General features: G+C 41.0%; 1 protein-coding gene across 1 annotated transcript in view; it reads right to left on the bottom strand.

Moving 5' to 3' along the window:
* The window catches only part of TOP1 (DNA topoisomerase I), a 69,143-nt gene that overhangs the window by 29,844 nt on the left and 22,611 nt on the right, over positions 1-16,688 (bottom strand). Inside the window, exon 3 of the mRNA XM_050907237.1 lies at positions 8,741-8,843. Within this exon, the coding sequence (XP_050763194.1) occupies positions 8,741-8,843 (103 nt within the window). The remainder of the gene's footprint in view (positions 1-8,740; positions 8,844-16,688) is intronic.

Raw genomic sequence — 16,688 nt, 5'->3', positions numbered from 1 at the left:
GTTTGGGAGTTTGGAATAGTGAAAAAAAAAAGAAAAAAGTTTAAGTTTTCAAAAGCACCATACTTGTTCTCGCTAGCAGCCAAAAGCACTAGCTTTCAGCATGTGACTGGTAGAGCCCTGGGATGTACACAAAATGTGACTAAAAGCAAATGAATAGATGAAAATCTACATATGCAAAGCTAATACTGAAAAGGGCAGAAAATCCCATTGGCCTAGAAAAGCAGTGACAATTTTTATGTGTGTTGAATGCTTACAGACCACGGCTGGCATAACAAAAGTGCTAAAAACTTAGGCTTGCTTAAGCAGAAGCTCAAATGACATCCCTCTCGAAAGACAGTAAGTGGCCACCATTGAAAAGCTGTTATGCAATTCAATCTAAAGCTAAAATTTTTCAGCAACGGCGTTGGAATCAAGAAGTCTGGATTCCTGACTCAGTCGTCGGGTTTTTTTTGTTTTATTTTTTAATCACAAGACTATCCTTCCCCTTTGCTCTGCAGTGAGCAGTAAATTTCTCACCAAAAGTAATGTGGGCTCAGATAACCCAAGGAAACTCTGTCTCCAGTTTCACTCTGCAGCTTCATTTTCAAAACAACAGTATTGGTGGCTAGGCCCTGAGGTCCTGCTTGGTGCTGCTCCTGGTATGTGACTGGAAGAAATTCCCCAGATAAAAATCTGCTTTCATGTGCTACGTGCTCCAATGTAAAAAAAAGAGCATAAATTTCTTTCCCTCATTTGTAAGTAGACTACTTGTCAGCCCTACATGTTTCTAGACACTGGACCACAGCTATGACTTCAACAACTCAGTCCAAAATTTTCTGACATGTGCAACAATGAAGGCATGTGCCCCTCTTCCCTAAGAGGGCCTGAAATCTGCATCTCCCAGAAAAGCTCATTTGGAAACGCGCTGATAACAAAGGCCTCAAGCAACAATCCTGAGAAGAGTAACTTTTTTTTCTCCAAAAGCAAAGCAAGTTGCTCAGATATTAACTTCAGTCAGCAAGCTGAGCTGCTTTGGTCTTTCATTTGACTAAGACACTTATGCGACCCTCCACGGGAACACAATTTAACCACCACACTAATCTCAAAAGAAAAGAGAAGGCAACAGGATGCCATCCTTACCCTGAAGAAGGAGTTTCAGCCTTCTATCAGAAAGCTACTTCCAGACAACCCCAAAGCTATTATTAGCAGGGACTGGGAACAATTTAAAGATCAGAAGTCTGTTTTTCTGTCTGATTCAAAACTGAAAAAATCACTTTTCTTTAAAGAAACCAAACACAACCAAACAAAAAGGTCTCAAGACTGCATGCACCCAGATAATTTTATCCTGAATTCATTTCTCAGAGCACTGTGGATTCTTCATTACCTTTCCTGCACATACCCCTCTGCCAACAAGCCAGCTTGAAGTCACTGAAGTAGGACAGCAAAATCCCCATAAGATAGAGGGAGGGAAGCTTCAGTGCAACTTAGTCCGAAAAGATGACAACTGGATCATAAAACAGTTGTTCACAATCTGTTTTAGAACTACCTAGCCTTGCTGACAAAATAAGATCTTCCTTTTCACCCAGACCATTACAGTTGAACTGCTGCGACAGCACTCGTTTATACACCTCTGAAGGTGCTTAATGCTGACAACCTGCACTGTTTTTTTTTTTAAAGGTAACAAAGTACAGTAGGACAGCATATCAATAGAGGCAGAACCAGGGATTACGTCATCTAGAGACATATCATGGCACTAGCTTAGTTCAGACAAAGGCCAGATGAGTAGAAATGCATCTCCTGAAGCACTACAGCCTTTTTGCTAGCTTGCTTACTGTCTTTCATTTAGAGTTTTGGGTGAACAAGGACATCTGAAGGCCTTGGAGAGCTCAGGCTGAAGCATACGAAGCAGTAAATGCAACACAAGAAGCCATTTCCCTTGAAAGCATGGCTGTATTTCCCAGTGAGGATGCCTGCAGGAGGGAGGAGAGGGAGAGGAAGGGAGAAGAGGCACCTGGCAGCAGCTGCTCAGGCTGCGATCACATGGGAAAGTCACAAGTGGAAAGTGTTCCCAAAGAATGGCAGATGTGCAGATCACAGCTTGCTTCTTCAAACTACAACAGCGTTGTGGTAATTTAACACCGCATTCTTCAGGTGCCATTTATGTACGTTAATAATCCCTTCCCAGGCCCTTTCCATTCCAGCTTCAAGATCACAAGCTGGGAAGGATGCTTTATCTAAAGTGTCTCCTATTTCTTCTTTCTCATATTCTCAGCTGTAATTAGGTCGTGACTGGGAATCTGCTACTAGCAAGCACCAGAGCCTGCTGCAAGCGGAGCTTTCCTTGCCTACTCGGGAGCTGCTACAATGCAACTGAAGCGTAAAATAACAGGGAGCTGTGATTTTAGTGAAATCTAAAAAACACAATAGGGACAGAGCATAGGTTACGCAGCCCACGGCTCGTCTGACGTAACACAATGTTAATGGAAAACTGTGATCATATTCAGACAAACGCATACCAATGAACAACTGACTGTGCAGGGAGCATTTCAAAAACAGAAGGCACACCAGCGAAGGACAAGTTTTCAGCTGGCTTGCCGTATTTTATGCTCACTGTTAGAGGGTCATCATATGGTATTACAGGGAATGAACACGTGAGCCCCAATGTTTCTGCTGGGAGTTCAGCAATACAATAAATCCCTGAAACCACTTTTCCCAGAGTTGAAAGGAGTCTTTTCACCAGTTTTCACAGATAACAGATCAAGCCTTCAGCAAGAAGAACAAGATAAAAACCTGGACTAATCAACAGCTGATAAAAATATTAGAAAGCAGAACAACATTTGCACATTGAGACGAGGATCAGGCTTAGCACGCACCTCCTATGGATGCATGAGAATCACGTATACTACTAAATGAAAAGCAAAAATTTTTACTACTGGAAGGCAGCGTTACATTAGAAAGCTGATCAAGGTGAACTGCGCACTCAAATGGGGAATAAAAACAAAACTACCCACGCCAGGGAACAGGGGGTGCTGACATCTTTTTTTAAATCCCTTTTTCCCCTAAATCAGATATCCCTGCCTCTTCCTGCCCCCAATGCACACAATTCTTAGCGGGTCAGGATCACAAAATAAACCAGAGGAGGTGTGCAAGATGTCTGAACTGAAATTTATCTTCATTCACGACTAGCAAACGCCTGGAATCTGTGTTTTTCCTAGCAAAACCATAAAACCTAGAAGATGCCAGTGAAGATCAGGTCTATAGATCCCTTATGTGTTCCATGCTTCAGTTCATCTCAAGCTGTGATCACAAGAGATTTAGTAAACGGAGGAAATATGCAATCTGACAGAAGATTTTTCTTCCTGCGGCTCAGATGCTTGTCACATTGACAACATGGATCAGTGCTGCAAGAGCAGCCTCTTTATTCCCATTCCCTGTCACAGCCATTTCTGCACTCTTCAGTCTACTGGCAGCCCACACTCCATGCACAAAGCCCAAGACACCTGGCAGAAAGACACTTGTTGCTGCGAACACTTCTAAACCAATCTCTAACAAGTCTTGGCTTCAAAGGACCCATTATTTCATTATTTTACATGGTCTACTTATTTGAAATGCTAGTCTCCCACAGATCAGAAACCTATTGCCACATCAGATTTGTTTAGTTTTATTTTTTAACCACTGACATTTATATTTAATGGGTGTGTATTAGATTTTCTTTTGGGGATCAGGAAGTACAGGGCTGAGAAAAGGAGCAAAAGAAAACACTTTGCTTGACAGAGATTGCTTGATAGCCATGTGGATTTATTCTCTGATATGGATTTCTCTTAAGTGGGCTTTGCATTTTCTTTCCTTGAGGGGTGACGGAGATCTGAGGCATACAAATGTTCTCTCCCAGTTTACTACAGCTGTAAATGAGTGGTTAAGATACAGAAGTGTCATCTTGTGAGTGGGAGAGGAGGAAAGCAAGAAGCAAAATTAAGAAGTTCTACATACCACTCCACACACTTCTGCCATATGAAATCAAAATTATCTATTTTAGGTATTTCTGAGACTTATCTTGGCAGGTTAGATCCTTCAAAGTCTGGATACAGGAAACATTTATTCTCCTGCATTGGAGTTGTTCTGCCTTCTTGATGCAGGTTTTATTTTAAAAGCCTTTTTTAAGTACAGGGCAGGAAATGAAATTGTCAAACTATTACAGACAGACATAAAAACGATCTGCTTCAAACACAACCAGACAATGCTCTTAACTGTGTACAATGCCCGATGCAGTACCGTACTTCTCAGAATGCAATTAGGGGACTCTTCACATACTCCGTATAAAATGCCACGGAGGTACAAACCCAAGTTGCATCGACAACAATGGCTTAGATTTCTGCTAAAGCACTGTTCAACCTCTTTGAGAATTATCAAAGATACAGCACATCTTTTGCAATAACACAGCAGCTTTTCTAAAATACAGAATGGATTTTGTGAAGATTTACATGCAATTCTATTAATCTAAGATAAATTTTTAAAAAGGATTCATTTTCAATTTTAGCAACAGGTGACAGGCTTTTATCAAGTGCTTTAAAAATTCCCCATACAGGTAAAAACCAGTGGAAAATCCCACATTTTGTAATCTTGGAAATTTGTTGTTTTATTTCTAACGGAGTAATGGCTATTTTTCACTTGTTTTTCATTGTCAAAGGAGAAACTTTGGTACAAGCAGGCAGGTTTTTTTCCTTCAAAATTCTTCTGTGAAGAAATATCCCCTATCAAAATTGTTGTCACAATCCTCAGCAGGGCAGAGGCTCTCAGAGGTCTGCTGCAGTCCCCCGCAGTTGGGTTCAACTGTTGGTTTTGCTGCAGACTGGAGGTGCTGGATGGTCACAGTGGAGGGACAGTAACATGGTGGCACTGCTGTAGGGCTGAGTTTTGGAAGGGGCACTTCACCACCTTTGTTTATAAAAACAAGACTTTCGACCCAGTAGAGTCTTTACAACAAGTTGTAATGAGACAGGGAGCGGCCATGAAAATCTCTTGCACCACGTAGAGGTTCACCGCTTATCTCGCTGCAAAAGGCTTAAAAGAGCTGTCGAACTTCAAGAGGAGTTTTCTTTTACAAAAAGACAAGCGTTGCAAACTTGCTGATGACCAGCTGCTGTCAGTAGTATGCTACCTAGCAGATATTATCCAAAAAAATAGACACACTTAAGGTGCCCCTTCAAGGTGAAGGTGCCATTTGAACAACGGGAAAGAAAGTAACTGCTTTTCGAAAGAAAATTGTGCTACAGAGGGAGCATTGTGAAAACAGATCCATCAGTACATGATTTTATTGCCAGAACTGATGCAAGTGTGTCACGGGGAAAAAACTTTCCTAGCTGCACACTTGAAAAACTTGGAAACAGAATTTTCTAACCTGTCTGAAAGTCTTCCAAGTGAAGAGTTTCCATGGGTTTTGAACCCATTTGCTAAAAATCTAAAAATGCAACACCTTTCAGTTAGCTTGCAAGCACAACTGGCTGACATCAGGGAAAATGGACATTTACCAGCTCAGTGTCAAGAAACCCCTTTGCCTAAGCAGTGGATGGGTTGAAAAAATGAGTATCCCTGTTTAGTAAGCACAGCCGATGATGCACTTCTTCCACTTGCATCTACACTTCTGCATGAGGAACCTTTTTCAGCAGTGACGGCCATTACAACCAAGTATCAAAATAAACTGGACCTAGAACCAGCCCTTTGAATGACTCTATTACAAAGCGCTAAGCCAAGATTTTCAAAACTAATGAAGCGTAGGCAATCACAGCCCTCACTCTTCTTCCTCCAGGAACAATTTTGCTTTTGGTCTTGTTATATCACAGCTAAGAGCCCTTCTGAAAGAGGACAATTCTCCAGTATTTCCCCACAAAGCAACTTCCTTCTCTCCCACTGCTGGCAAAATTAAAAGCTATTAAAAAATGGCAAAGTGATCAAATGCCCCCTCCCCAGTGCAATCCTTCTGCTTAGCAGTACGATAGTGATGGACACTGGACAGTCACACAGGCCATCCTAAAATTCAGACTTCTCTGTTCATCTTGGCTCTATCCAGGAAAGTATTTTGGTACAGCGACTATAGTAACAGAGCCTGAACTGAAACTCAGCTTGCTTCAGTCCTTCCCCGTCCTGTCCCATAACTCACCAGTCTGGTCTCTGCCATCCTTGCATTCACACCTTCCATGTGAACACTTGGCAGTCGCCTGGCCACAAGCACCTGCTCCATTCAGGTCCTTCCAGCAGCTCCCCTCTAAGGAATTCCCTGCTCACCACAGATCTTCCTCCACCTTGACCCCCATGTCGTGAGCTGCTGAAGGAGAAGGGCTATCTCCTTGACAAGACAATGGTCACCTAAAAATCTAATCCTCACAGACACAACTTACATTTATGGAATTACATGGATGACAGTTGAATCAAAGGATTTAGGGAAGAAATGCTTAAATTTCAATTATGAGGTCAGTTACTTCTAAAAAGTTTGTGTTAGAAGTCAGCTGGCTTTCCACAGCAAGCAGCCATGTCCCTGTGCATGACTGAGCATGAACAGGACAGTGAAGATTTTAGAGCACTCCTGAAGGAGCGATCCAACCACAGCACCGCATGTGTGTCCGCGTACGTTATCCTCCCTGAGTACCACCTTCACGACCGGATGTCATGATTCAGCACTATAATACATTCATTTTTAAGGTGGCACTTTTAAAAGGCAGAAAACACACTATAGAAAATGTTCGCAAGCTGTGCACTCAGCCTGGGGAAGTGAAGTCCCGCCTTGTGTAGGGGCCTGCGGGGCAAGGCAGCATTAAGTAATCTCTCCCCAAAACACGCCTTGAACAAACCCCCTGCACGTGCATGCACTCAGTCATGCCATCCACATAGGTCTACCCTATTATGGGACTCAAAGATGCAGTATATTGTGCTCACAGGACAAGTGAACACTTAATAGATAAATGAAAGGGACTGGAAGCTTTAGGCACAGTGCCTAGAAAACATGATGCCTTTCTCACAGGGATTTCAAGGCAACACTGTAGGGAAGAAGGAATTACTTCAAGATAAAGCATGATTACATATCATCTCATGAGCTACACCTCACAAAACATATTAGCCATTCTTATCTCCTTTCCACTGTTTTGGTATTTATTGTTTACACGATCAGTAGCGTGCAGCTTCAAGTTATAAGCCATAATTAGTTCTTCCAGTTAAAAATACACTGACCATTTCCAACTCCTACACAAATAAGGTCAAATCATTCATGAATTCTGGAAATTTAAAGATAGTGCTTACATTACTCCTTACAAAAGGATGTACTTTGCTAAGATTCCAGGTGAATGGTTTTTCAAGTGAAGCAATGAACATTTGGAAATGCGAGAGTCAATACTGGGGTGCATGCCTGAAGATCAGAAAAATGAAAATCAGAAATGAAGGCAATATAGATATTGCAAAGAAGAGTGCAAACAATGTGTCCAAAGCATTTCACCTTCGCTGCGGAAGCCAGTAAATGCTGCAAGTTATTTGGCCTAGATTTTTTTTCCCCTGTTAACCATTTACTTTCAGAAAAAAAGGCGAAACGTATTATGGAACAGTAAGGTTGTGTAACTTCTCGAAAGGTCACAGAAAACTCAAATAAAGTGTGACCCCAATAAAACAAACCCACGGCTCAGCACAGGCTCTCTCCTTTCCACGCTTCGTTTTAATAGAAATCATTGCTAACACAAGCTTTTTTATTCATTTTTAGATTGTGTTATCACAGTTGCACAGCAATTAGTTAATAACACTTGCTTGGCCATAGCATAAACACTATCTGCCATTCACCAAGCATCACAACAGAAACTTACCCTCCAGGGACTGTTTTTTGCAAGTTTCATTGTCAACATAGGCACCGTGGCACTTGCATGTCAGGAGTTACAACTAGGAAAGCTTTTCTGAGTGAGTAACATCCTCTGTGTGACGTACTTGCCCTGTGCTCCATCACACCAAATCACCACGGACAGACCTGCACATCCTGGTTCTTGCAGTTCACAGCCTAGGCTAGGGTATCAACTGGACCGCGGAATTCACCACCGCCTAAAGAGCTACAGGTCATCACAGACTAAATAAGTGTTTGTGTTCAGTGTGCATGATATGGCAGGTGACTGACATGAAACACCTTCCCCATACAGTGGGGGTGTAGTGTATCAATCACATCAGACAAAACAGCATGCAATCCATTCAAATTCATCGTCTAACCCAGCAGAAGTTCATAACGCTGCCTCAGTATTGAAATATTCAGCCATTGTGGTAGCAGGCCAAGGACATCACCATCATTCTGAGGGACCATCTTTCCAGACACTTCTAATTATTAAGAGGCTGAGTAGTCACATCAGGTTCATCTATGCTAAAACAGTGGGGTTTATACCACTCAAGAGGGCTCCACATTTCTGACAATCAATTGGAACCACATGCAAAAAAGATTATGAACAAAATTGATCAATCTTCATGAAGATGGGGTTAAACTAGTTTTCAATGCCTTTAGTAACACTAAGCTACAATAACCTTTTAGACATTAGTATTGGCTCACATTTGCAAGATACGCTGCTTTAGCTACCCACATGGAAATGCATGCAATGACAGAAGTTAGGCTTAAAGCACCTACACTCATATAAACCACATTCAAAATGTAGCAATTCCGTCCTCATATATTATCAGAGTAATTCTTGTAAGACTGCATGTGCAACGGTGTTTTAGCCTATGAGGACTTCATCGAGTTTTTCCTCACCTATTACTGTGCTTGGACTTTTCCCGGTCTTTTTCCTTGTCCTTCTTGTGCTCTTTGTGCCGGTGTTCTCGGTCTTTGTGTTTATCTTTGTGTTTGTGAGAATCTGCAAGCAGAGAGGCAAAAAAAATTAAGTAATGAAGTTGGGAGAAAACTCCATGCCTCCCTCAGGAACCTCTGCATTTTTCCCCACCCCATACCAGTATTTTCTGTCATTCAAAATTTGTAATAAAAAAATCTTAATTTCAGAGGTCCTAAATGGATTCATTGTTCCTGCAGCACAAGTTAATTCAACTTGGCAACAGCTGCATTTATATGGTCTTCAGTACAATGACCTTTAAATGCTTTACAAACCCTGAAAAAATGCAACCCTTCTTATTAAATAGGTAAGTATGGCTATAGCAAGTTCAATCTTATTTGGCAGATGGGAAACCTAGCTTCCTATGCCTGTAAGTATTTCATGGCAAATAGATTATACGGATACAGGAACAGAGCATAAAGCTGAAATGTTAGGCCTGCTGAATCCTAGAATTTAGGCTGCTACTTCCACAAGTACCTAGTCTAGACAAAGCAGTCCTCGTGTGTCCCCCCCCCCAATTAAAATAACCTTATTCTTATCCCCAATAGTGCATGACATGACAGGCACACAGCAAGGGAAAAGGGGAGTTACGAGGGAAGAGGAAAAGAAAGGGTGAAAAGAAAAGAGGACTAGGAATTCTCTCCCCATGCTTCTCTTCTGCAGGAGACACTTACCTCCCTCCGGTAACATCCCCACCAAGAAAATCCAACATGACAGCTGTAATGAGTATATGCTCGTGGTAACCCACCTACACAGGTTAGGACTGGTCCAAATTAAGTGACAGGTCAGAAATGGGAGATGGCACTAAAGTAAATCTACATGAACACAGTAATTTTATTGGTATCAATTTCTACTCCAAGTGACATTTCCCATCCTCAGTGACAACTGTACTGTACAATAAAGTCCTTCAAAGCACCAAGGAAACAGATCCAGCACAGAAAGAGAGCAACATAGTTGAATTGTAAATAAACTCATTTACAAGCATCTTTAGGTCCTTAAATGTTCTTTATCAGTAGATCAAAAAGGAGCTGAGGCTGAACTAGCACCTCAAACCCACCTCAAAAGGCACTATCATTTACAGTCAAGGTCACTGTAATGTTGGGAAGAATGTGTGCATGCCCAAAGACTCCCTCCAGGTTTTTTGTTGTGTTTTTGTTTTTTGTTTTGGGTTGTTTTTTGTTTTTTTTTTTAACATGCTTCTCAAAGCAACTAAAATTAAGTAAGCTCCTCAGGATACCTAAAAGGCTGTGCTGACTTTGGCAACTGTTTTCAGATCATAGCACCAGAATTTCCACCGGAGATCTTGGATGTAAGGTATTAATGCTTAATTAATTGTAAAGATGTTACCATGCCTCTAAAAAGGCCACTATCCCTGCAGTAAGAATAGGAAACCGCAACACAAGGATTTTGTGACTTTCAGTCACATGGTAAATGCATTGCAGAGCCAGGAACAAGCCTCATCCTCCTGACTCCCAAGTCTTTCGCCACAAATTCATTTTTCTCCTTAACTGACACCAGCTCTTATAACCTCAAAACATTCAATTGGTTTTAGTGGAAACAGACCCACAGTCACATTTCCACAGAGTATGATTTTAATCTATTGCTTTCTATAACTTCAGGTATTGTTTTCAGACACCTGCAGTAAGACAACATAAAGCAACATATGAATGCTGACATTCAAGCCTCCAACTTGCCTTCTGCATCTTTCCTTGATCCTCCTGAACTTGGTGACACTTCCCAGTGCTTTGGTGTATGCAGTATGTACATTTAAAGCACAAGATTTAGTTTTCTACATTTTGATATACAGGCACGTAGCAGGTTATGTGGAACATTTGGTGTTACAGCATAAAACACCTAAGAGTTTTCAAGTACCTAAACAGCAAAATCTGTTTCACAGCAGGCAGAGCTTTGCAGGCATCTCTGGCAAACTGTGTGGGGACCGGACACCTACACTCTCTGAACTGCCAAGAAGCAATTTCTCAGTACCCTTCTTCCCACCAGGACAACACACATTTCACTGGCAAAAATGTTTTCGCAGTGCATTTCACACTTAAGATTCTTCAGTTCAGCCAGTAGCTGGAAGCTCAGGCTGTTTGCAAACTGCCTGGGTTTTATTCCACAGAGAGTTTACTCACTAATTCCTAAAACACCGGCTGAAATGAACAGCCATCTATTTACACTTGATGAATAGGTAAATTGCTAGAAAAACCATCATGATGCTATACATAGAACTATGTACGCTCATTTTATAACATACTCGCTTTTTAAGGAGGCACACAGAGTCAATTTTTTTTTCTACCAACCAACGGATGGAAAACATGTGCAACTGAGCTCAACGCTATTTTCTTTAGAGCTTAGAACCACAAGATTATTTTTTACAAAAAAAGCAAAAAACGGAACAGTCTTTTACCTTCATCACCAGATTCCCTTCCAGCTGACTCGTGCTTTCCAGCTGAAATTAATATTTGCTCTTGAAAAGCAGTTCCAGGGCTATACCCTGGAAACACTGGAGTCACACATCTATTTCCTCAATCCCCTGCACTGCTTACAATGATTTGGTATATTCAGACAATTAAAGCCTGGTACAGCAGCAAAAAAAGTGCCTGACCAGTTAAACTAGCTCTCCTTGCTAGTATTTGTAACCGCTCAGCCTTCCTTTGCCGTCTACCAAAGGATTTCTAGCAGGAAGGTCTTTCATAGAGGTATTCTGGCTAAAAGGCAGGCTAAAGCAGCTGAGGAACAGGAGGTTGTGCACATGGTCTTGAAAGCAGAAGGGAAAAACTGGCAGGAGAGCTTTCACCCAAGTGCAGTCAAGGCTGGATAGGTTCTTGGCCTCTCACAGTGGACAACACTTTAAATTCAGTACTTCCATGGAGGCAAGTGTACTACCTGCCAGACATGTCTCCTAAGAATTAAATTATTCTGGAATATTTGCCTAGTATTCAGACTCAATGGTGTTACTTTCTGACACAATGCCATGAGGTAGGTTAAGAATGAAGACTTCAAAAGAGTTTATTAAATAGTCTTGAGCTGACATATGTATGTCTTCAGAAGGCATTAAAGCTCTTGGTCTCTTTTTTTTTTTTTTTTTTTTTTTTTGAGGATGGAGCTGGATTAAGTTCAGGAGACTGGGTCATTAAAAAGGACAGAATTCTTTTTTTGGTGTATCACACAAAAATGCTTTGTTCCAGACTGGCTTTATCTAGGAGTCCAAGTTGATGGTTATTTGGTGGCTGACATGAAACAAGTTTAGCCATTTCACTCCAGTTTGTGTACCCACTTCACAGAAACAATACAGCACCACCTCCAACTGAATTACACAGGCAACAGATGACCAAATTGGGAACAAAACTTTAAGACACAGTGGGCCACCTCGCACTAAACCTCATCAACACAGAAGCAATCAACAGAAGTGTTCCTGTTTGTAATATATTTTCTTTGATATATTTAGCATATTGATTCCTAGAAGAATCTTCCAGCCTCCAGTAACTCTCTCCCAGCTTGCAGCTGATTAGCAGTTCACTAGGTCCAGCCTCACAAGCTACAGAATGAGGTCAGACATTATCACACATTCACATTTGTTTCCTGCCTTTTATGTCTTCCATTAAGTATGTCTGCTCCCTCTAACACTAAACAAGGAGATAAATACTATTCCTTCTCCAAGAGCATTAGCAAAATCCACTGTCTACTGTAAGCAAAGTTCAAACCCCCAAAAGCTCATGCGATATTTAAAAGATTTCAGAAATTGAAAAGTCTCTCTCCAGCATCAAGGTTACAGTGGGGACAGGGGTTATGCTCACTGGGCAAGGATCCATTACCCCTAAGGCTCTCCCTTCAGTATCCTCTAACCCAAACAGAGCTTTTGGCATCTCTTCTGTTCTAGAAAGCTTGATGTCTCTGGCACTGGATCTCTGTCTGTTAACGCTGAGCCTGGTATGTCTCCAAAAGATTACAGCAGTCGCTGTACTATTCCTGCCATTCCCCCTGTACCTCCAACAATCACGAGCAGCTCTGCATTTTTGTACGTTGATTCATCTTTCAACTCTGTTTAATTACAAGGACGCCCGATTTAAGGATGGGACATTCTAAGCACTTTTGGTCTGTGGCTCTGTTTTGTCCTCCCTCCCCCCCCCCCAAGTCTCTGGGGAAAGGCTGAGTCATAACCCTATTTGCAATACTTGTATATACATATTACTGGAACAGTGCAGTTTTAGTCTTTATCCAGGAACAGAGCTGTAAAAGGTTAGGCATCTCTAACTACAGCATGACAAGAACAGAGATGAAGTAAAAGAAGGCCGTCCTCCAGCAGGCAGTTGCCACCTGGAGAGGAAGAGTACCAACAGACAGCAAAGGCGAGCAGTCCCCTTTCATAACGAGAACGGTCCCTGGCTTAATAGATTAGTCTGGTAGCAAAACAATTACGTGGGACTATACTGTTTTAATTCATGAGACAAATTCATTTGCTTTTAAAATGCTTTTGAACACCATTCTCCACACCCCCCCCCGAAAGATTACTTACATATCATAATCAAGGGAAGCAGGCCTACTTCCTACATTAATATTTCAGTTTTGACAGCAACTTTTCTAATAAAATACTGAAATCACAGAGAGGGGCATAAGTTCTTATATGCCCAATCAGTACAGCTATCAATATTATTTGGGAGAGTATTGCTGGCACATGATACAGGATGCTATAGATGCCATTTTATCCCATTCCCACCGCCCACTTTTATTCCACTTCCATTTTATCCCATTTTCATCATTTTGCATTAGAATCTCTCTCTCTTTTTTTTTTTTTTTTTTTTTTTTTAAGAACTGAGAAAAAAGATGTGAGCAACAATCTGGTCCTTCTCATTTCTCCTAAATTAAGTGAGATAGCTGGCAAATTAACACCTGGTAACCCCAATTTCTGGTCAACAGTAGCTTTTCCAGATAAATCTATTAGCCTTCCATATTTGCCGTCTTTCAGTTCACCTTCTTGTAAGTTTTTGTGGGCACAATTTGGATACCTCATTAACCTGCTTACAGAAAGGTTTCTGCCAGCAGTCTTTGTTCTTTTGAAATGTTTTACTAGGTTCTGGGGATAGGGACTTTCTGCATTTTCCTTCTGGTTCCAGCAACACCAATTGCTTTTCCTCTCATTAGACAGCCTAGAAATACCTCAACTGGTATGTATGCTGGTATTTTATCCATTTGAAGCCTCGTCTCAATGCTTCTCTACACTGATGTCCAGAAAGGCAATTTAAGCTTACTCGATTCTTGGGATTGAAATCTGTGCCCAAATCTGAAGACACAGCATGAAAAATTAATCACATTACCATCTAAGAAAAACATTTTTAACCTCTTGTTACTCCAATAACACTTCTGCTTCAGATAAGCAGCTGAAATTTCTGCCCCAATTTAAGTCCAATGCCTTGATATTAGTTATTTGTTACAAGAGAAGCATACAAGCTCTCAAGACTTTTTCAGGATCATTGGTCTGTACAAGTACAGTGCTTGCTCTATTACCGGTACATTCAGCCATCCTGAACCTGAAGCATGAGCAAGAAGCCCTTTACTATCAGCATAGAGGACACGTATGATGAAACCAGCAGGGTCTTTTCAGCCTCTCCTCTGGAAAGGAGAAGTCAGTCTTAAAAAAAGACTTCTCCAGTTCCACTGCTAAATTATGCAGCTGAAAGGGAGGTAATTCAGTAACACTGGATTAGGTTCAAAAGCTGGTCAAGTTCAAAAACTTCTCATGAGCCTTCCTGTCACTTGAGAAATGGTTAGTCCCTTCTCAGCTGAAACACCACCTCCTTATTAGACCATTTACTCCACAACTGCAGCCTTTTTACTATGTAGGCCGATTTCCTTCTCACCTGCGGTGATGCAAAAGTAAGCAAAGCCAAAAGACTCTGTATGACCTAAATGAAACAACTTTACTGATTTTTCTCGTCTCTCACAGGCTCTCCTCAAAAGTAGTCATCTTAAAACTGCAGATTATCAGAAAAAGGCCTCTTACTTTCAAGTTACTCAAGTTTTATCATTTGTTACCATTTATTTTGCCAAATCATATTACTTTTAGAGTTTTAATTTCTTATATGCTGGGTATAAAAAGACTACTATTAAAATTAGCAAGGTTCAGTTGCTGAAATGATGCCAAGAAGGGCTATGAATGTTCAAACATGTGAATGTAGTTCAAGGTGTCTAAAATACTCTTCATATTCCTGGCAAAGAACATGTACTTTTGCCTTAGGCATCTGATCAAAATGGTATAGTGCTGCACTAACTTTTACAATATATAGATTATATCAGCAAGTAGAAAGACTGTAACATTTAGTCATTATCCAAGTTCTTTGACATGAATGGTGATGGGGTTAGCAGATTACCTAAATAGGCAACGCTAATCCCGTGTGTCAAGGTTGCTCTGTGAGGTTCTGGTCAATTTATAAACTGTTCACCTGAGAAAGTAACGCCTGTGCAGAGATGAAAAAGCCTATTTGCAGACCCCAATGGCTCAGAAGAGCAACCATACGCAGAAAGTGGCATGGTCCGAGGCATAGAGGATCAGGATCTTCACTGTTAGACAGGTTATGACTTTGGACTAGTCATCTCACTTTACATGTTTTGATTTAACAATTTTAAAGGCATGTACAATAATCCCACCTAACCAGTCTGAGAGAGGTTTAAACTTTTCTAAAATATTTGTATCCCAGTTGGAGGAAGTCACAGTATGATCATGGTGTTCCAGTAGCAATTACACAGTGTTTCTAGAGTTTGTTTAAATGGATTGCCATTACTGTAGCGCAAAAAAGGAGGAAGAAAAGCTACTGGACGGAAAACATCCAGGTATCAGAGACACCACCTTTCCCAATAAAGCAGGGCAGACTGAAAGAAAACAGAACTGTACGTATGAAAGACACAAAAACTGGAAAACATCTATATGCAGCTAGAAGTGTCAAAAGCAGAAAAACATACCCAGGAGGCATTGTTCAGAGAGAGATGATGGTATTGTGGATGATACACTGCAGCAGAAAACCATAATCTAAAATAAACTTCCCATGTGAAACTGGATATGTCACTTACTGGCCTAATGGCCCTATTTACACAACTACAGAATACACATAAAACATTTACCCTGGAAAGGTATTGCAGGTCTGTTTGCTGTGCTGTTTTATTTCTCCAATAGCTGACTGCAAAACATTTGGAATCCTGAAATGAGAGTGACTGAAGCACTGAGACCGTGATTCGAGTCCCCCATAACCTAAGCATGAAATTCAATAGAAGAAGCAGGACCTGGGTTTTCAGTAGGTGTCAACAAAGGAAAGAAACTACAGTGATACTGAAACAAGACTGCCAGGCTTCTGCTTCCTCCTTCAGAGTGGCATACTTAATGGCACAGATATACCTTTCAAAAGCAACTTCACACACAACCCTTTACCAGTGTTGAAAAACATCTCCACAATCAACATTGCTACAGAAAGCTATTTCTAAATCCTTAAAATCCTTCTTGAAGTCAAATTCAAATGAAGTACAATTACTGTGCTATCACAAACTTATTTCACTTCAGGTGCATCATTGGGTCAGGTGCACCAGTTCGGGGAGCCTGACACTTCAACAGGGCTCACTGTTTCCTTCCATAAACCAGAATAAAATCTGAGCTCTATAGTTTACTGCAAAACAACTGAATTAATTTTGACTAAGCACAAGGAGAACACACAAAGCAGCTTTTGGTTGTGAAGCTTAGATCCTCAGTCATTCATTTTCCAATCATACAAGGGAAGAAATGGGAAAAAAAAAAGCATGGAAGCTTCACGAAAAGGGAGCCTAGAAAAGTACAGCAGAATAACCAGTTTATCCTTTCTAAGGCAGGAACTTTATTACTAAAAG

The sequence above is a fragment of the Gymnogyps californianus genome, chromosome 17 (assembly GCF_018139145.2).
Source record: "Gymnogyps californianus isolate 813 chromosome 17, ASM1813914v2, whole genome shotgun sequence".
NCBI lineage: Eukaryota > Metazoa > Chordata > Aves > Accipitriformes > Cathartidae > Gymnogyps > Gymnogyps californianus.
Note: the sequence above shows the minus strand (reverse complement) of the source record. Positions and strands in the feature narration are given on the sequence as shown.